At 44.3% G+C, this 20,729-nt stretch overlaps 1 protein-coding gene across 3 annotated transcripts in view; it reads right to left on the bottom strand.

The window, feature by feature from the left end:
• LRRK2 (leucine rich repeat kinase 2) overlaps nt 1-20,729 on the bottom strand; it is a 325,079-nt gene that overhangs the window by 133,782 nt on the left and 170,568 nt on the right. For all 3 annotated transcript variants that reach the window (XM_073573544.1, XM_073573542.1, XM_073573543.1), the window contains exons 32-36: nt 20,188-20,406; nt 16,485-16,686; nt 15,374-15,462; nt 14,799-14,986; nt 14,448-14,602 (exon numbers count right to left, since the gene is read on the bottom strand). In XM_073573544.1, the coding sequence (XP_073429645.1) occupies nt 14,448-14,602; nt 14,799-14,986; nt 15,374-15,462; nt 16,485-16,686; nt 20,188-20,406 (853 nt within the window). The remainder of the gene's footprint in view (nt 1-14,447; nt 14,603-14,798; nt 14,987-15,373; nt 15,463-16,484; nt 16,687-20,187; nt 20,407-20,729) is intronic.

Raw genomic sequence — 20,729 nt, 5'->3', positions numbered from 1 at the left:
AGAATAAAGCGAAGCAAAAATAATTATTTTTTCTATAAAATAGTTTTTATTGTGAAGAACCAGCAAAACCAAAAAAACAATATACTGTATTTTTCGGACTACAAGGCGCACTTTTTTCCTCCCGAAATGTGCGTCTTACAGTCCAGATGTACCGATTCTGGCTGTGGTGGGAAGCTGGGGGAGCGGTTTCGGCGGAGCAGCGAGTCACAGATGCAGGAGCCAGCGCCTGCGGCTACCTCCTGTGCCCGCTGCTAAAGAGAAATTAATATTCACTGCATTCCATGCCCGTGGAGGGCAATGAATATTTCTTTCTTTCTGGCATCCTGTATGATTGGCCCCATCCCGTTGCTGGTATGATTGGTCCCATCCTTATTCTGATATGATTGGCACCATCCCGTTCCTGGAATGATAGGTCCCATCCTTTTTCAGGTATGCATGGCCCCATCAGAAAAGATTTAAAAAAAAAAAAACACCATTACACTTACCTTCCTCAGCTCCCTCGCAGAGCACAACTCCGGTGCCAGCAGCTGCTTAATGCTTGTAAGCAGTGCATGGCAGGGACATCATGCACTGATTGCAAGCCGAAGGGCAGCTGCCGGAATACTCACCGGGACTGTTCATTGCAGAGAGCGGTGAGCATTCATTCCTTTTCAGTATAGTGCAGTGTCAGCCACCGGCTTCCTGCTGCTGCAGGCGGTCACATGTGTCGATACTTTAGAGAAATGAATATTCTGAATATTCATTTCTCTTAAGTAGTGGCACACGTGACCGCCGCAGCAGCAGGAAGCCGGTGGCTGACACGACGCACAACTGAAGAGGAATGAATGCTCACCGCTCTACGCGATGAACAGTCCCGGTGTTTATTCCGGCAGCTGTGCTCTACTTGTGAGAAGAGCATAACATCCCTGCCATGCGCTGCTTACACACATTAAGCAGCTGCTGGCACCGAAGCAGGACACTGCGAGGGAGCGGAGGAAGGTAAGTGTAATGGTTTGCTTTTTTAATCTTTTCTGATGGGGGGCCATGCATACCAGGATGGGGACAATAATAAAAGAATAAGAATGGAACCTGGCATACCAGGACTGGGATGGGGCCAGTCATACCAGAATAAGGATGGGACCAATCATACCAGGACCGGGATGGGGCCAATCATACCAGAATAAGGATGGGACCAATCATACTAGGACCGGTATGGTGCCAATCATACCAGGATAAGGATGAGGCCATAAATACCAGGACTGGGATGGGGCCAATCATACCAGGACTGGGATAGGACCAATCATTCCCAGGATAAGGATGGGGCCAAGCATAACAGGACTGGGATGGTGCCAATCATACCAGGATAAGGATGGTGCCATGCATACCAGGACTGGGATGGTGCCATGCATACCAGGACTGGGATGGGGCCATGCATACCAGGACTGGGATGGGGCCATGCATACCAGGACTGGGATGGGGCCATGCATACCAGGACTGGGATGGGGCCATGCATACCAGGACTGGGATGGGGCCATGCATACCAGGACTGGGATGGGGCCATGCATACCAGGACTGGGATGGGGCCATGCATACCAGGACTGGGATGGGGCCATGCATACCAGGACTGGGATGGGGCCATGCATACCAGGACTGGGATGGGGCCATGCATACCAGGACTGGGATGGGACCATGCATACCAGGACTGGGATGGGACCATGCATACCAGGACTGGGATGGGACCATGCATACCAGGACTGGGATGGGGCCATGCATACAAGGATAAGGATGGAACCATGCATACCATGACCGGGATGGGGCCAATCATACCAAAATAAGGATAGGACCAAACATAACAGGACCGGGATGGGGCCAATCATACCAGAATAAGGATGGGACCAATCATTCCAGGAACAGGATGGTGCCACTCATACCAGGATAAAGATGGGGCCATGAACACCAGGACTGGGATGGGGCCATGAATACCAGGATAAGGATGGGACCAATCATACCAGGAAGGGGATGGTGCCAATCATACCAGGGTAAGGATGGGGCCATGAATACCAGGACTGGGATGGGGCCAATCATACCAGGATAAGGATGGAACCATGCATACCAGGACTGGGATGGGGCCAATCATACCAGAATAAGGATGGGACCAATCATACCAGGAACGGGATGGTGCCACTCATACCAGGATAAGGATGGGGCCATGAATACCAGGACTGGGATGGGGCCATGAATACCAGGATAAGGATGGGACCAATCATACCAGGAACGGGATTGGTGCCAATTATACCAGGATAAGGATGGGGCCATGAATACCAGTACTGGGATTGGGCCAATCATACCAGGATAACAATGGGGCCCTGCATACCAGTATAGGGATGAGGGAGTGATCCTGCCAGGATAAGAGGGACCATTCCTACCAGGCTAGGGATGAGGGGGTCATGCATACCAGGCTAGGCATGAGGAGGCATGCATACCAGAATAGGGATGAGGGGACCATATAAACCAGGATAGGGGATATTAAGTACAGAATTGACTACATTTATTGCTTCATTTTTTTTTTCCTAATTTCCTCCTCTAAAAACTAGGTGTGTCGTATGGTCTGGTGCGTCTTATAGTCCGTAAAATACGGTAAATATGGTATCGCTGTAATGGTACTGACCAGAAGAATAAAACTACCTTATCAATTTTACTACACGTGGAACAGCAATAAAAACCTAAAAAACAATTCCTGAATTTCTAGTGTTTGATCATTCTGTCTCCAAAAAATCAGGATAGAAAGCGATCAAAAACTGTAATGTGCCTGAAAATGGTACCAATAAAAACATCAACTTGTGCAAAACAACAAGCTGTCTCTGTGGACCAAAATATTGAAAAATTATAGCTCTCAAAATATGGTGTTGAAAAAACTATTTTTTGCAATAAAAAGCGTCTTTTAGTGTGTGACAGCAGTCAAACACAAAACCCTGATATAAATTTGGTATCGCGCTAATCGTCCCAAGGTAAAGAATAAAATCACCTAATCACTTATATCGCACGAGGTGTGGCGTAAACAATTAATAAAACCAATTCTTCACCTGCTGTTGAGTTGTTTATTTTGCCTCATAAAGATTGTAGTAATGCTTAGCTCACATTTATCCTGAGCCTGCACTGAGCGCTTACATCGGGGCTTCCATGTAAATCTCTAAAATACGCGATTCAGACAAAACGCCCTATAAAGAGGCAGATGGAGGCACTGTGGACGCTGTCTAACCTGTGATCTGATGGTGTTTATCTTTTTAGTCATATAATAAAAGCGTGGTCCGCCAGTTTTGTGCACCTCTGAAAAGAAGAACACAGCTGAACAGAGGCCAGACAGAGTCCAGAGTAACTCTGCTACCTCATTATAGTGAATGGATCTTTCAGGGGTTTTATCTGAATCATGTCACTCTAAGATTTAGATGGAAACCCCAAAGAAAGCGGTCAGTGTAGAGCGCCATATAAATGTGATCCCAAACGTTATGTAAAATGTTCGCAATAAAAGCTTTAACTCAATCCACAAAAAAAGCAAGTCCCCACTCAGGTCCGTCATCTGTTAAGGGAAATATAGGAGGCTTTTACACTACTGATAGTACAAAGGCTCTGGAAAAGCGAAATGGCTCCTCATCCCCCTAAAAGAAATTCGGCAAATTCTGTGCTCCAAAATTCAAATGCCCCCTCCCTCCTGAGCCCCAGTGTGCGTAATCCACATTTAGCATTTAGCGTCCACATGTTTGGCATTTCTGTAGCAAAGAGAGCCTGCCTAATTTACGGGTGCATGTCTCCAGAAGATTGGGCTGCGCATAACGTACTTGCCACTACAGCGTACTGGTCACTACAATGGCAGTATGCAATTTTCACTCAGCAACACCCAATGCTGCTTGTTTCTGGAAAACACTTACAGAGTTAAAATCGTTACTACACATGTAGATAAATTCCCAAAGGGGTGTAAATTTCTGTTTTTCTGGCATTTAGGGGCACTGTATATGGAGTCCGGAAACTATTCTATAATCAATTGTTCTATAAGAGTCAAATAGCGCTCCTTCCCTCCCGAGTCTCGCTGTGTGACTAAGCAGTACTGTACAGCCACATATGAGGGTATTGCCAAGTTCAGCAGAAATTGTGTGACACAATTATGCACCATTTTTACTCATTTCACAGAGAGAAAATGAAAAATTTGGTGCTAAAACAATTTTTTTTGTGGTAAAAATTAATTATATTTTATTCACTGCCCAATGGTATAAAATTCTGTGACCCATTTGTGGTGTCAATATGCTCATTGCACCCCTAGATGAACTCATTGATATGTATAGTTGGTAAAGTGGGTCACTTATGGATGGTTCTGCTGTTCTGGCATCCCAGGGGCTCTGCCAATGTGACATGGCCCCCTCAAACCAGTGCAGCAAAATCTGCACTGTAATATGGCACTTCTTTTGGGTTTTGCACTGTGCCTCAAAGTAGTTTTCGACCACTTATAGGGTATTGATGTACTCAGGAGAAATTGCATAACAAATTGTACTGTTCACTTCCTCCTATTACCCCTTTTGAAAATTGCTTGGGGTCAAAGCAACATTTTAGTGGAAAAAGAGGGATTTTTGGTAGACACCGTAAAATCTCTTTCTTGGAGCCTTCATTGGTGGATACAGGTAACCATGGGTGTATGCTGCTGTCGCTAGGAGGCTAACACTTGGCAAAAAAGGAAAAATAGCTCCTCCTCAGAAGTATACACCCACTGACAGGCACCAAGTATCTCAGTTAGTGTTAAAGCAGTAAGAGAAGCAAACAAAACAACATATGTTGCAGCACAGTGGCTCAGTGCATAGCACTGCAGCCTTGCAGCGCTGGAGTCCTGGGTTCGAATTCCACCAAGGACAACATCTGTAAGGAGTTTGTATGTTCTCCCCGTGTTTGCATGGGTTTCCTCCGGGTTCTCCGGTTTCCTCCCACATTCCAAAGACATACTGATAGGGAATTTAGATTGTGAGCCCCATCGGGGACACTGATGATAATGCGTGCAAAGTGCTGCGGAATATGTTAGCGCTATATAAAAATAAAGATTATTATAAAGATTATTATATGTACCAACCCAACAACAAAGGCACGTAGGCACAAAGCGGTACAAACAGTTAGCGAGGGTGCTGTGACCCCAATGAAGGCTCCAAGAAAAAGATTTTACGGTGATTACCTTAAATCCCTCTTTCTTTATCGCTTCATTGAGGGACACAGGTAACCATGAGACCTCCCAAAGCAGTCCCAAGGGACTTTGCAAAAATGCAAAGAAAACAGACCTAGGTTGGTTGGTGTTTAACCGCTGCCTGCAACACATTCCTACCCAGGCCTGCATCAGATGAGGCATGGGTATGAACCCTTTAAAACCTCACAAAAATGTGCAAGGATGACCAGGTCGCAGATTTACAAATCTGTAAAGCCGAAGCCTGGTGGAGTGAGCCTTTACCCCGGAGGAGGCTGTTTGTCTTGAATTCAGTATGAATCTAATAGGCAATAGTGGATTTGGAACCTGGAAGCCCCTTACGACGACCTTCAGAGATGACAAAAAGGGCATCAGATAGGCGAAAGGAAGCAGTCCTTGAGAGGTAGACTCTGACAGCTCTGACCAGGTCCAACTTGTGGAGGGACTTCTCCAGGGGATGAAACAGAGGGACAAAGAGAGGGAAGAACAATGACTTCATTAATGTGAAATGAAGAGACCACATTAGGCAAGAAAGAAGGAACAGGTCTGAGAACTAACTTGTCCCGATTTAGAATCAAGAATGGAGAACGGCAGGACAGCGCCGCTAACTCAGAAACTCTCCTGATGGATGTAATGGCAACTAACAAGGCCACTTTCCATGACAGGAGAGAATACGGAATGTCTTGAATGAGATAAAAAAGGAGCGAGCTGAAGTGCAACAAGGACAAGGTAAAGATCCCATGGATCTATCGGAGGACGATAAGGAGGTGCCAGGTGGGCGACTCCTTGAAGAAAACTCATTCCCAGGTAAAGACAAGCCAGATTTAGTTGGAAAAGATTGACAGAGCGGAAACTTGACCCTTTAGAGTACTGAGAGATAGACCTGGATCAAGACCCACTTGTAGAAATCCCAGGATGGAAGGAAGGGAAAAAGACATGGTGACCAAATTGTTGTCCTCACTCCACCGAAAGAAGGCCTTCCAGTCACTCCACCGAAAGAAGGTCTTCCAGTATCTGTGGTAGATAAGCGAGGATGCTGGCTTTCTTGCCCTAATAATGGTCAGAATGACCTGATGGGAAAAACCAGCCTCCCTCTGGACTGCGGCCTCGACGGCCATGCCATTAAACTCAGAGACTGAACTCTGGTGGAAAAGGGGGCCTTGTGAGAGAAGATCTGGATGGTCTGGAAGCCTCCATGGAGCGTCCATGAGCATGTTCACCAGCTCTGTGTACCAGGCCCTTCTTGGCCAGTCCGGAGCTACCAGGATTACGTGAATTTCTTTCACCTTTATCTTTTTTATGACTCTCGGAATCAAGGGGAGAGGCGGAAAGAGATAAGGCAGCTGGAATTGGTACCACTAGGGCATTGCAACTGATGGCCAGCGGATCCCGGAACCCTGGCTACAAACTGAGAAACCATATGGTTCATCCGAGACGCCATCAGATCGACGCCTGGTGTGCCCCATCTCTGGCATATTTGGTTGAAACCGGCGGGATCGAGAGACCACTCGCCCAATGCGAGACCCCAACGGCTCAGAAAATCAGCTGCCCAATTTTCCACCCCCACAACGTGCACAGCTCATACAGCAGGAACGTGACGCTCCGCCCATCACAGAATTCTTGAAACCTCTGCCATCACCTGTTTGCTGCGAGTCCCTCCTTGATGGTTTATGTAGGCCACAGCAGTGGCATTGTTCAATGGTATGCGGAACGGCTGGCCTGCAAGGAGGGACTGCCAGTGGAGAAGGGCAAGAAAAATAGGCCTGATCTCCAGAAAATTGATGGGTAGAGCGGCTTCTTGGACGTTCCAGCGACTCTGCGCTATGTAATGAAGGAAGAACGCTCCCCAACCGAGGCGAGACTGGCGTCGGTGGTGATGATCTGCCACCGTAGAGGGATGAAGGACTTCCCGGGCAGGACTGAGGAGGATAGCGTCCACCAAGTCAGGGATTGCCTCACCTTGAGGGGCAGAAGCACGGGCCGGGCCAAGGAGATGGTCCTCTTGTCCCAGGTAGACAAGGGCCAGCTGAAGAGGACGAGTATGGAACTGGGCAAAAGGGCACGGCATCCATGGCAGAAATCATCATTCCCATGACTCTCATGCAGGACCATAGGAAGAGAGGAGTTGGTCGCTTTAGAATATGGATCCCCTGGTAGTAAGAGAGAAACTTTTCCTTTGGAAGGAAGACACGGGCTTGGGCCGTGTCAAACCTCATGCCCAGAAATACCAGGTGCTGAGCTGGGATCAGGGAGGACATCTCTCTGTTGACAATCCAGACAAAACAGACCAGAGTGTCCAAAGTGATCTGAAGACTCAGGTCGCAGTCTCCGCGGGATGGCCCCATGATCAGAAGATCGTCCAAGTAACGGATTATGAGAATCCCCTTGGAACGAAGGATGGACATGACAGCTGCCAAGACCTTTGTGAACACTCTGCGGGCAGAGGTAAGGTCGAAGGGAAGAGCCGTGAACTGATAGTGGTCCTCCTGGATCGCAAACCATAGGAATCTCTGATGTTGAGCACAAATAGGGATGTGAAGGTAAGCATCCTGAACGTCTACAGCAAAATTCTCCCGGTTCCATGGAGGCGATTACCGAACATAAGGACTCCATCCTGAAAAGACGGATCCAAACATGACGGTTCAGTCGCCTGAGGTCAAAAATCGGACAGAGCGAGCCGTCTTTCTTCGGGACTACAAAAAGATTGCAGTAGAAGCCTGAAAATTCGTTCCGGGGAACAGGTACAATTACTCCTGTGCATAATAGGGAAGAGACGGCCTGAATAACCCCTGGGGCTTGAGACAGATGTTTTGCCTGTCAAGACAGAAACGTCTTCCTGGGGGGAAAGAGAAGTCGATTTTGTAACTGGATGTGACAATCTCTCTGACCCAGGGCATCGTCGACCACCGATAACCCGGCATCTCGGAAAAGAAGAAGCCGGGCCCCCACCCTGGAGAGATTCCGGGGTGGGGGTGACCCATCATTTAGAGGAGAATTTGTTGGCGCAGGACCCCGAAGACTTGGAAGAGCGACCCTTTGGTCGCCAATAAGAAGGTGGTTTAAAGGACGGCTTTTTCCTTTCCCCTCGGTCGGAAGAGCGGTCCTGCTGGGAGTAAGTCCCTGAAGAAGAGACGGGCCGAAAGGAACAAAAATGAAGCGACCTCTTCCTATTGAAAGGACGTTTAGGTCTGGACTGGGGAAGAGAGGTGCTTTTTCCACTGGTAGCATCCGAAATTACCTGATCCAGTTTGGACCCGAAAAGCCTAGAGCCTTGAAAGGCAAGGTTAGTGAGAGACTTTTTTGAGGGTGGATCTGCATTCCATGCTTTCAACCAGAGGATGCGGCGTATAGCAATGATATCGCTGTTTGCCCTGGCGGAACAACTGACCGCATCCAAAGAGGCCGTCAGGAGATATTGGACAGCATAGGAAATCTGGTCTGCAAAATCTGCCATCTCATCCGGAGGAGCTGCCGCTAGGATGCTCTGGTGAAGCATTCTTACCCAGGCAGACAAGGACTGCCACCCAGGTGGAGACAAAGAAGGCACAGAGGTAGGCGCCAGCCACTTCAAAGGCTGATTTAGTGAGAGACTCAATCTGCCTACCCGTAGCGTCCTTTAGAGACACACTGTTCGGCAGAGACAAGACTGTCTTGGAAGACAGACAAGAAACCGGCGGGTCCACATTAGGTGACTCTGCCCATCTACCAACGAGGTCTGGGCTAAAGGGATAAAGAATGTCTAACTGCTTTCTACCCAGGAAGCACTTTTCAGGATGTTACCAGTATTTAGCCATAATTGCTTCAAATTCCCTGTGATTGGGAAAAGTCCGGGAAGGACGTTTTACCCGCTTGAAGGAAAGGGAGTGCTCCTGAGCAGGTGCCTCGTCCTCCTTTAGATTCAGGGTTTGGGTAATTGCCAAGATAAGGCTATTGACCATATCTTGCATTTTTGAGACCTGGTCCAAATCAGACTCATACTGGGAATCCGCATCCGACTCGAAAGCCACCTCCGAGGAGGGAGCATGGGGAGAGGAGAGAATCAGAGGATGCAGAGGGGCCCAGGGAACTGGAGGAGGAACAGAAAAGAGCCAGCTTCCTTTACTTTTTCCCCAATCTGTCCCTGCAAAGGTTGTGGTCAGATGCATGCGAATCACCATGAGAGGCGCTCGGAGCACTGGTGGTGGCTGACAAATGTGGAAGACGCTCCAGGATCTGGACTAGGGACTGAGATGCTTTTGGCAGGTCAGTGACCGACTGTGACATGGCAACAGCCCACTCCAAAGGCAGGGGTGTGATCTCATCCAGGGCGTTGGAGCGCTCCTGTGGGGCAGACACGGTGGGAGGACTGCAGGACTGGCAAACAGGGGAAGGCTGACCTGAGGACCACTTTCTTTTGCAGAGGGCACAGGCGTAATGAATCACAGTTGGTTTAGAGGGGCAACAAGAAACCTCTCTAGGGTTGGGCATAAGTTAAGCCTTGTTAAGAATGCTGAGAAGGGCTATTTGTTATAGGAAGAGGGAAGGTAGAGCCTACCCGATACAGCGATTATCAGCAGTGACTGTGTGGCTGCCAGTAGCCAGCGTGGAGAGGCTCTGATGAGCAGAGAACTGCAGATGCGATCCTATCTGCTGAGGCACAAACTGTAACGGAGCATCATCTGTGCTGAGTCCCAGCAAGCACGATGCAGTGGTAAGCGCGTCTGAACGGCCGGCTGGTGAGGGAAGTGAAAGTACCCCTCCGATTGACTGAATCGCCGGGAGCGTGAACCGGCAGAGAGAGGAAGCTCCGTGATAGGAGCCAAAGGAAGCCGGGAAGACGCGAGCTGTGGAGCGGGTGGCGTGGCCAAGTCTGCAGCCAAGGCAAGCCCTTCTATTGGGCTGAAAAGGGCACACGATTCAAATGCGCAGTAATGAGTGGCCAGAGGAAGCCGGGAGGAGGTGTGGCCAGGAAGAAATGAGGGGGGAGAGTGGGTCACAGTCTGAGGCCGGTCAGGAAGAAATGGCCGCCGCTATGCAGGGCTATATGGAATTATAGCCATCTTGTCCCATAACAGTGATGCTATGGCCGCCACTATGCAGGGTTTTACAGAATTATAGCTGCCCTGCTACCGGGACCTGTCACGCTACAGAGGGGAATCATACATACTTACCTGCAAGGTGAGCCCCGGTCCTCTTCACCGATGAGGATGTCATCAGGAGCCTCCGAGTAGATGGGGCTCACTGGTATAGTAAATCCTGCACTCTACAGACGGTGCAGAAGATGGCGTCAACCCCTTACATGAAGGCCACCGTTGGTGACCACTGTCTTCCTCCCAGCCCGCGCCGAGGACAGGGGTGGGGAGAGGATAAGACTAGGACCGGCAACAGGGAATCACTCTGAAACACCCGTGAAGGTGACAGGGGATTAGGTCTTGCCTGCGGGTCAAAGAGTGTGCGATGTGGGTGACACCACACTGCTCTCGGACGCATAGGCACAGAAAAACAGGGTGAGAAATTACACTCTGTTACCCTAAGGAAGAAGAACCTGAAAAACAAAAAGAAAAGATTAATAAAAACACAAGAAACTTGAAAGTCAAAATGCAGATCTGGGATCAGATCCAGGTCCGCCTCCTACAGACACTAAGCTTAAACTGAGGTACTTGGTGCCTGTCAGTCGGTGTATACTGCTGAGGAGGAGCTATTTTTTCTTTTTTGCCTAGTGTCAGCCTCCTAGCGACAGCAGCATACACCCATGGTTACCTGTGTCCCCCAATGAAGCAATAAAGTAAATAGAAATATTTCATTTACTCAACCCAATTTTATACAAGTTTGTGAAATGCCTGAGGGTTAAACATACTCATTACTCCCCTAGATGAAATCCTTGAGAGGTGTAGTTTACAAAATGGGATCACCTGTGGGGGTTTCTGCTGTTTTGGCATGTGAAGGGCTCTTCAAATGTGACATGGTATCCGCAATCTATAGAAGTCAAAATAGCACTTATTCCCTTTCCAGCCCTACCATGCGTCCAGGCAGTCGTTTTTCAACAAATATGGGGTACTTGTGTACTTTTGAAAAATTGCAAAACAAAGTTTGACATCCCTTTTCTCCTTTTAACATTGTGAAAATTAAAAAAATGGGGTAGAAACAACATTTTTGTTGATGTGTTTTTTAATTTTCACGTCTCAACATTATAAAATTCTTTGAAGTCCCTGATGGATTAAAGTGCTCACCATACATCTAGATAAGTCCCTGAGGGGTCTTGTTTCCAAAATGGGGGGGGGGGGGTTCCACTGTTTAGGCACCTCAGGAGCTTTACAAATGCGACATGGCGTTAGCCATTGATTCAAGCCAATTTAGTATCCCAAAAGTCAAATGGCACTCCTTTCCTTCAGAGCCCTGCCGTGCCCCCAAACAATAATTTTCCCCCACATGTGGTATCGGCATACTTAGGAGAAATTGCAAAACAAATGTAGGGGGTCAATTTTTTCTTGCTTCCCTTGTGAAAATAAAAAAATTAAGGATAAAAATAAAAATTCTGTGGAAAAAAATGTGTTTTTGAATTTTAACGGCTCAACATTATAAAATTCTGTGAAGTCCCTGAGGTTTCAAGGTGCTCACCACACATCTAGTCTAGTTTCCAAAATGAGGTCATTTGTGGAGGGTTTCCACTGTTTAGGCACATCAGGGGCTCGCCAAACGCAACATGGTGTTGGCCAATGAGTCAAACACGTTTGTATTCCAAAAGTCAAACGGCCCTGACGTGCACCCAAACAATAGTTTTCCAAGCCCTGCCATGCACCCCAAACCGTAGTTTTCCTCCACATATGTGGTATCGTATAACAAATTTTATGGTGCATTTTCTTCTGTGAAAATGAAAAATTTGGCATTAAAGTAACATTTTTGTGGGAAAAAGTAAGTTCATTTTTTCCTTCCACATTACATTAATTCTTGTGAAGCATCTGAATGGTTAATAAACTTCTTGAATGTAGTATTGAACAACTTGGGGGTGCAGTTTTTAGAATGGTGTCACTTTTGGGTATTTTCTGTCATATGGCCCCCTCAAAGTCACTTCAAATGTGATGCGGTCCCTAAGAAAATTGGTTTTGTAAATTTTATGTAAAAATGAGTGTTAGCACCACGCTGGATCCCTGCCCTGACAGGCAGCGTCTCTAGCGTGTCACTTCACTCACTCTCGCTGCAGTTGGTTCGTCCCTTTTCCATGCTCTGCATGTTTCCAGCTGGGCCTCCAGCCATGTCTTTAGAGGACGCGCATGTGTGCTCCCGCCCTCTTAAAGGGCCAGCGCATGCACTTGCCATTTCCTCCGCAGCCAATAGTTGTAAGGCATTATGAAATATATTGCTTCCTCCTTACTGGGGAGGTGCCTGAGCAACCTTTCTGTTCTGCAGTCTAAGTTGTGTAAGGTTGCGTACCAGGTCTTGCTGCACTCTGGTGCAGACCCTGCCTGCTGCACAATCCAGTCTGTCCTTCTGGGTCCAGCTGCTGTGTGTCTGTTGGTCTGTCCTGGAGTGGCACCTGGCGTTCATCGGGAGCAAAGTCTAACCTCACCATCAGAGGCTCTAGTGAACAGTGCAATGCTCGCTTAGTCGCGCCCCTCCAGGCTCTCTGCGGTTGGAGGCACAGTGGTTCCACAAACCACATCTGTGACAATGAGAGATTGCTGATCAACTTTAAACCCTTCTAACTTTGTAACAAAAAACATTATGTTTCAAGAATTGTGCTGATGTAAAGCAGACATGTGGGAAATGTTATTTATTAATTATTTCATGTGACATAACTCTCTGGTTTAAGGGCATAATGATTAAAAGTGTGAAAATTGTGAAATTGTCAAAAGTTTTGCCAAATTTCCGCTATTTTCAGAAATAAACGCAAGTCATATCTAACAAATTTTACCACTATCATGAAGTACAATATGTCACATAAAAAACAATCTCAGAATCAGTGGGATCCGTTGAAGCGTTTGCAGTTATAATCACATAAAGTGACAGTGGACAGAATTGTAAAAATTGGCCTAGTCACAAAGGCGAAAACAGGCTCTGGCGAGAAAGGGTTAATGTTTCCAAATTTCAGATTTTTTTTTTTCTATTTAAGTGGTGAAAAAAAAAACCTATGCAAGTTTGATATTGCCTTAATATCATGCAGAGTTGGAGAATCATTCCTCCAGGCAATTTATATTGCACAACGAACGCCATAAAAACAAAATCTAAAACACAAATGCGAAATTGCATTTGTTTTGCAATTTCACCTCACTTGGATTTTTTTCCCCACTTTCCAGCACATTATATGGTAATAATAGTGTCATTCAAATGTACAAATTGTCTCACAAAAAACAAGCTCTCAGTTGGCTATGTGGGTGGAAACACATAGAAAAAAAAAAAGTTTTTGCTGCGTGAGAAAAACAGTCTTATAGATCAGACAAAAATGCTGGCACTTATAGAAATCTCATGCCCACTGAGCTTTTTTTTACGCTGCTTAATTTGACCTGTGGTGCGATTTTGAAATCCACAGCATATTTTCTCTTTTAGGTACATTGGGTTTTATGTGCAGGTTTTCCACATAGAATTGCATTACATTTGGGAAATCTGAAGGTAAAAATTGCATTGCATTGTTTCACATCACTAACTTGTCGGTAGCAGACAACATACACAGCTCAACGTTGCACTGCCTAATAATTACAAGATCTGTTGTGGAACTTTACTGCTTTACCTCCTTCACTCTCGAGCCTGTTTTCACCTACCTGACCAGACCAAATTTTACAATACTGACCAGTGTCACTTTACGTTTCCTACGCCACCCTCCCACCTCTGGATTGTGATGCTCCTATCTGTGGACGCACTGAGCTATAACAGGCCGTGCCCCTGAAAGTGATATCAGAGGCCCTGCTTGGTTCCAGGGAAGCACCACACCATAAATCTTGTGCCTCCGGAAATGGCTTCACTCACTATGCCGGCTTCCAGGGATGCACTGCTTCCTGCTAGGCTATGCTCCCGTAAACGATGCCCCGGTTTTTCTTCACTGCACCGCTGCCAGGGAAATCTGAATGGAGAATGCAATGACGGTGCTGGGAACACAGCCCCAGGTAAGACTTGAGCACCGGGAAACTGTTGGGTCTCCTTCAAGAACAGGAAACCACTGAAGCGTACTGGAAGACTTTGCCTTTTAAAGCTGTAGGGTTTCCTGTTCTTGGGGGCAGATATTCTCTCTTCATGTGCTTTAGAAACACTAATAAACAACAACACAAAATGGATTGCACACCTCGGCCAGAAAGCATGTATGATGACACTTCCAAAAGCCTGTTGATGAGCCTGGACCAAAATCCCATGGGAAAATATGACATTTCATACACTCTTACGATAACCTCTGAATTTTCACAGTGGGGTAGTTCTATCACTGGTCGGTGGTCAGATAAACTACAAAACAAATTGAATGTAATTATAACCTATAAAGAACAAGAATGGCAATGTTTTAAAGTAATAATGTATTATCCTAAAACCATACTACATGCACACTAGATTTAGAGTTCTATAGACACAGCCAAATAATTTGCAGGTCACGTCAAGAGCCTGCACAAGTGTTCCATTGAATCACGCGTGCTAACACCAATACCTGCTTGGAATGAGAAGTTGCTTTTCACTCAAGGGTAAAGCAATCTGAAACTTTTCCAGAAGCTTAAAATATTGTAAAATATAATTTTCAGGAAAATTTTTCTTTTTAAAAAGAAATTTTTCCACATCTAGACAGTGGATAATCCCTTTTGGATATCTATGGCATCCTTCAACTTTTACTGTCAAAATCTGGAACAAAAAAGAAAAAAGAATATAAAAATACAAAAGTAAAATATCAATTTTCATTTATATTTTAGCATAAGCTATAAAAAATTTAAAAAATGCACACAAAAAAAGTATACAGGCTTTTTTTTTATTTGGATGGTAAGTCACATGAATCCTCAAAGCGTTCATTGGGGCACATTTTTTAAAAATTAGGAATGTGAGCAAAATTTACATTTTTTTCACTGTATAATATGTAAACATTGTAAACAAAGACAATGTAGGAAATGTACTAATAATGTCACCTAATTAAAATAAGAGATAAGCTCATAATCCTAATTTTCATATGCTGACATTTTTTTTTTAATACTGTATGCTATCCAGTAAAAATAAATGCAGTGATAGACCAATAACCTGGGCCATTATTTTACAGAGCCATTCAGGGTCCACAAAATAAAGATCTTGCAGCTGTAGAGCAGGGTCCTCAAAGTGCAGTAATACTCCTGCCAAAATATAAATGAAGAGCAAGCTGTAAAGAAACGAGGATACAATTTAATTGCTCATTTCTAACATTAATAGACTCTGGAACAGATTATTTTTTTACTTTTTATTTTTTAAACCATGCACACCTATCATTTACATTCGAACTCTCACTGTAGCAGACATGCAGAGGTATGGTATAAATATGCAGCTTTTCCCAAAAATTGAAATGTATTAGGACATTCTTCTAATGTATAATAAAGCAAATCGTTTTCTATCTTGCCTTGGTAATTTAACCCGTTTATATTAGTGATTGTGCACACATGACAATTTAAAGCTCCTGACTTCATTATATGTTGGGCTATCAAAATAATGTGTGTATCTTTTTGCTTACACTGATTGATATTTTTTACACCTTTTTTAAGGTAATATTTTTTTCTCTTTATTTCTATATAAAATGTTAGGATTGTATGATTGGTGACTGGAGCCATAGCAACCTTCTGTATTGGTACAGATTGTGTGGCTTACAGACACCGGTATGGCGTTCAAGGGCTTTTCATTTTCTGGAAATTGGACCAACACACTGTAAAATACTTAAAATAACAAATAGAAATAATACCTTCCAGAGGTACAACACCAGGTCACCACCTCTGCTCGGATCTCGGTGTTTTGGCTGCAGTGGTGACCTCACATCAACAACGTGCATCATTGTGGCCAATCACTGAACTCGGCAGCTTGTGCCATTTATCATCTAGTTCAGCTACTGGCTACAGCGGTGATCAGCGTTGTCATCGTGACAACACCACTGCAGCCAAAACAAGACCGGAGCAGCAGCAGAGAGCTAGCACTGGACCTAGGGAGGGTGATTATCTACTCTATTTGATAGAATAGGTATTTTAGAGCATTTGGGGTACACTTTCCCAAAAGTAAAAAACCTCTTTAATGCTACTGGCACAAAACATTGCAATGTACATTTTCACTGCATAAGCAAGCACTTTGCTGCATTTCTACCAGACATTGGTAATATACAAAACAATTCAATCACCAGATTCATTTAGAAAATGAACGGCATGCTGAAGTTCGTGCTCATCCAAATCCAGCTGGTTTTCTAGTACAATATCTTGCAGCCTCTTGTGGTTAATTACAGGAAATGCAACAGGAGCATTTTGCTTTTCAATAAGAATTCTCTTCTCAAGTTCCAGATAACTATCAGGAATCAGCTGCCCAAGAACTGCTTGGTCCCGGATCTAAATAAAAAAGAAAAATACTAAAAGTATAAAAAAAATGTGCCCTAAGGCATAATAAAATACCAAGAGTTTCTAAGTATTTTGGGAACAACACGTTTTAAGTTAATTCTTCATAATTCCTTCATTTCAAAGGCTTACAACAGACAGGTGAGCATATTCATGGTCCGTTGTGGCGAATTACATATTAGAGAGTAAAATGGTCTGGTGTAAATGTAAGGTCCCCTCGATTGTCCCCAACCACTACTAAGGTGCTAAGGAGGCAGGACCACTCTAGTGGCTCTCTCTTCCCCCAGACTCATCATGCCTTGGTTCTCCCAATGAATCATTGCCAGATGTGATTGACAGACTGCATATAATACTTGTTTTAGTAGGACGGTAAGGCCGGATTCACACATCAGTGTTTTGCTTCTCGGGTACGGAAAGCAATTCATTAACCAGCCACTGTTTTCCTGATCCAAACTTAACAGCCACATAGACATACATTTGTGCTAAAAAGTTTACATACGGCATGGTGGCTCAGTGGTTAGCAGCCTTGCAACGCTGGGGGGTCCTGGGTTCAAATCCCACCAAGGACAACATCTGTAAGGAGTATGTATGTTCTCCTCGTGTTTGCGTGGGTTTCCTCCAGGTTCTCCGGTTTCCTCCCACGTTCCACAGACATACTGATAGGGAATTTAGATTGTGAGCTCCATCGGGGATAGCGATGATAATGTCTTTAAAGCGCTGCGGAATTAATGGCGCTATTTAAATGAGTAAAATAAATTAAAAAAATAAATACCCCAGCAGAATTTTGGCTTTCTTGTCCTTTTTTCAGAGAATATGAATGATAAACCTTTTATTCCACTCATGGTTAGTGTTTGGATGAAGCCATTTATTGTCAAACTACTGTGTTTTCTCCTCTATTTAAATCATAATCACAACCCAAAACATCCAAATGACCCTGATCAAAAGTTCACATACCCCATTTCTTAATACCGTGTATTGCCCCCTCTAACATCAATGACAGCTTGAAGTCTTTTGTGGTAGTTGTGGATGAGGTTCTTTATTTTCTTAGATGGTAAAGCTGCCAACTCTTCTTGGCAAAAGCCTTCAGTTCCTGTAAATTCCTAGGCTGCCTAGCATTAACTGCGCGCTTGAGATCTCCCCAGAGGGGAGACTGTGATGGCCACTCTAGAACCTTCACTTTGTTCTGCTGTAGCCAATGACAGGTCAACTTGGCCTTGTTCTTTGGATCGCTGTCATGTTGGAACGTCCAAGTACGTCCCATGAGCAGTTTCCAGGCTGATGATTGCAAATTTGCCTCTGGGATTTGCTGATAAAGTACTGCATTCATCTTTCCTTCAACTTTGACCAAGTTTCCTGTGCCTTTGTAGCTCACACGTCCCCCAAACATCAGCGATCCACCTCCGTGCTTTACAGTAGGAATGGTGTTCCTTTCATCATAGGCCTTGTTGACCTCTCTCCAAATGTAACGTTTATGGTTGTGACCAAAAAGTTAAATTTTGGTCTCATCACTCCAAATTACCTTGTTCCAGAAGTTTTGAGGCTTGTCTCTGTGCTGTGTTGCGTTATTGTAGGAGAGATACTTTGTGGCATTTGTGCAGTAATGGCTTTCTTCTGGCGACTCAACCATGCAGCCCATTTTTCTTCAAAGTGACTCCTTATTGTAGATCTTGAAACAGCCACACTGCTAGTTTTCGGAGAGTCCAGTATTTCAGCTGTGATTTGTGGGTTTTTCTTTGTATCTCAAACAAATTTCCTGGCAGTTGCTGATTAAATTTTTATTGGTCTACCTGACCATGGTTTTGTTTTTACATAGCTCCTGATTTTCCATTTGTTAATCACAGTTTGAACACTGCTGACTGGCATTATCAGTTCCTTGGATATCTTTTTGTATCCCTTCCCTGTTTTATACAGTTCAACTACCTTTTGCCGTAGATCCGTTGACAATTCTTTTGCTTTCCCCATGACTCACAATCCAGAAATGTCAGTGGCTGGATGAAAGATGCAAGAGTCTGTCTGGATCCCAGAAACTCACTCAGCTTTTATGCACACAAACTTATTACAAGCAAACAGATCACAGATGAGGATGTTACCTTTAGTAGCCATTCAAACCCATTTGTGTCAACTTCTGTGAATGTTATCAGGTCAAAATCACCAGGGTATGTGAACTTTTGATCAGGGTCATTTGGATGTTTTGGGTTGTCATTATGATTTAAAAAGAGAAAAAACACAGTAGTTTGACAATAAATGGCTTCACCCAACCACTAACCATGAGTGGAGAAAAAGTTTTTGTGTTATCTTTCATATTCCCTGAGAAAAGGCCAAAAAACGCAAAAATTCTGCTGGGGTATGTAAACTTTTGAGCACAACTGTATATCTATCAAGATCAGGTCAGAAGACCTGAGGCCAATCTGTGTACCACAGTCTGTACTTGGACTGCGAAATATGAACATGTAATAATATTTTTTTATTTCTAAAGAACCAACATATTCCCCAGCACTTTATATTCTAGAGGGGACTTATACAGACAAAAATATATTACAGAATAACACATAACTTAAGATACCAAAAAAAGTGAGGGCCCTGCTCGCAAGCTTACAATCTATGAGGCGAATAAATGTCAATCCAGTTTTATGAAGGTTGTCAATCAGTCTTCGGGAGAAAGAATTATAAGATCTGCGTGGGACTAGTCCATGGAAAGACACCCCGGCAGACTAGTCCTTGCTCATGATCATCTGAAAACCGCAGGATAAAAGTACACTCATCAAAGACTGCAGCCTTGGAAATCCACATCAAACACACCATCAGATTCAAAAAATCCTCATAAATGTCACAACAGTAGCAGCTGGGGACAGTCAGGGGAAATGACAGATTCCTTTTAATTTCATGTATAGAATTTGCATTTAGGAGCTGCTCATAGTCTTATGAAGTGCCAATACAAGGAAAGATAGCCAGCATTGGGCTGTCAAAAAACAATCAGGGTGACAGGAGAGACTTTGAGTTGCCAAATCAACAATTGGGTATATTAGGAATGTATTGCTGAACTCAGCAATAATAAAAGTGCCAAAAAAACATAGAAAACAACTAAAGTGGATGATCACAATTTTTTTTCCTTAACTTCCTTGCACCAAGCCAAGAACAATGGTGAGACATTATGTACATTATTGTCTGTGTGTTGAATCAAGAATATAAATCCAAGGGGTTTATTCCAAGATGCAAACCACTGGCAACACTTGAGCATATACAGAGGTTACATTTTACTTGAAAACATTTAAAAAAGCTGCCCACTTATGCTACAAGATTTCAATGTGTTTTTTCCTGAGGATTTTTTATTTCCTAAAAAGGATATGGAATTGCGATCAGTTGCAGCAGTGTGCATCATCCACTTGTTGGCAATATTGTCTCTTCATTAGGTTACATGGATAAACAGTGATGTAAACAGGTATACAGAATGAAATGGCTCAGTGTCCCCAGCGCATAGGCCCAGGGTAGGCTTACCTTGAAATTCAAGCACTCTTTTATGACTGACTTCCTAAGTTTTGCTAAAGCATCTGACTCCTCTGTAGCGTTCACAAAATGATAATCCTGGACACATGGAAGCTCACGTTGATTAAACAGCTCCATTTTTATTTTGTTTATGCAGGCTTTTCGCTGTTTTTCATCAGACACATCTAGGTGTGTTCCAACAAGAATAACAGGTGAGGAAGAGGCACGGGCCTAGAGAAAATGCAAACAAACTCTATTAACCCATTAACGAACTTCCAATTGTTTTCCATTTTTGCATCTCTGGTTTTCCGTGGCCACAACTTTTCAATTTTTCTCACTGACATAGCTGCATAAGACTGTGTCGTGCAAGACAAATTCTATAATTTTTAGCACTGATTTTGCGTAAATATAAATTACTATGTAGTTGAGATAATATTTTTCATTCTGCAACTGTCTAAAGAAGAGTTTTTTGGGTTAGTGGTTAAACTTTTCACTATTCATTTTTTTACATAAAAGCTGAAAACTGAATTCTCCATGTTTTATGGTCTTGTTGA

Source organism: Dendrobates tinctorius, unplaced genomic scaffold, assembly GCF_039654945.1.
Source record: "Dendrobates tinctorius isolate UK_male_01 unplaced genomic scaffold, ASM3965494v1 ptg000035l, whole genome shotgun sequence".
NCBI classification, from domain to species: domain Eukaryota; kingdom Metazoa; phylum Chordata; class Amphibia; order Anura; family Dendrobatidae; genus Dendrobates; species Dendrobates tinctorius.
Note: the sequence above shows the minus strand (reverse complement) of the source record. Positions and strands in the feature narration are given on the sequence as shown.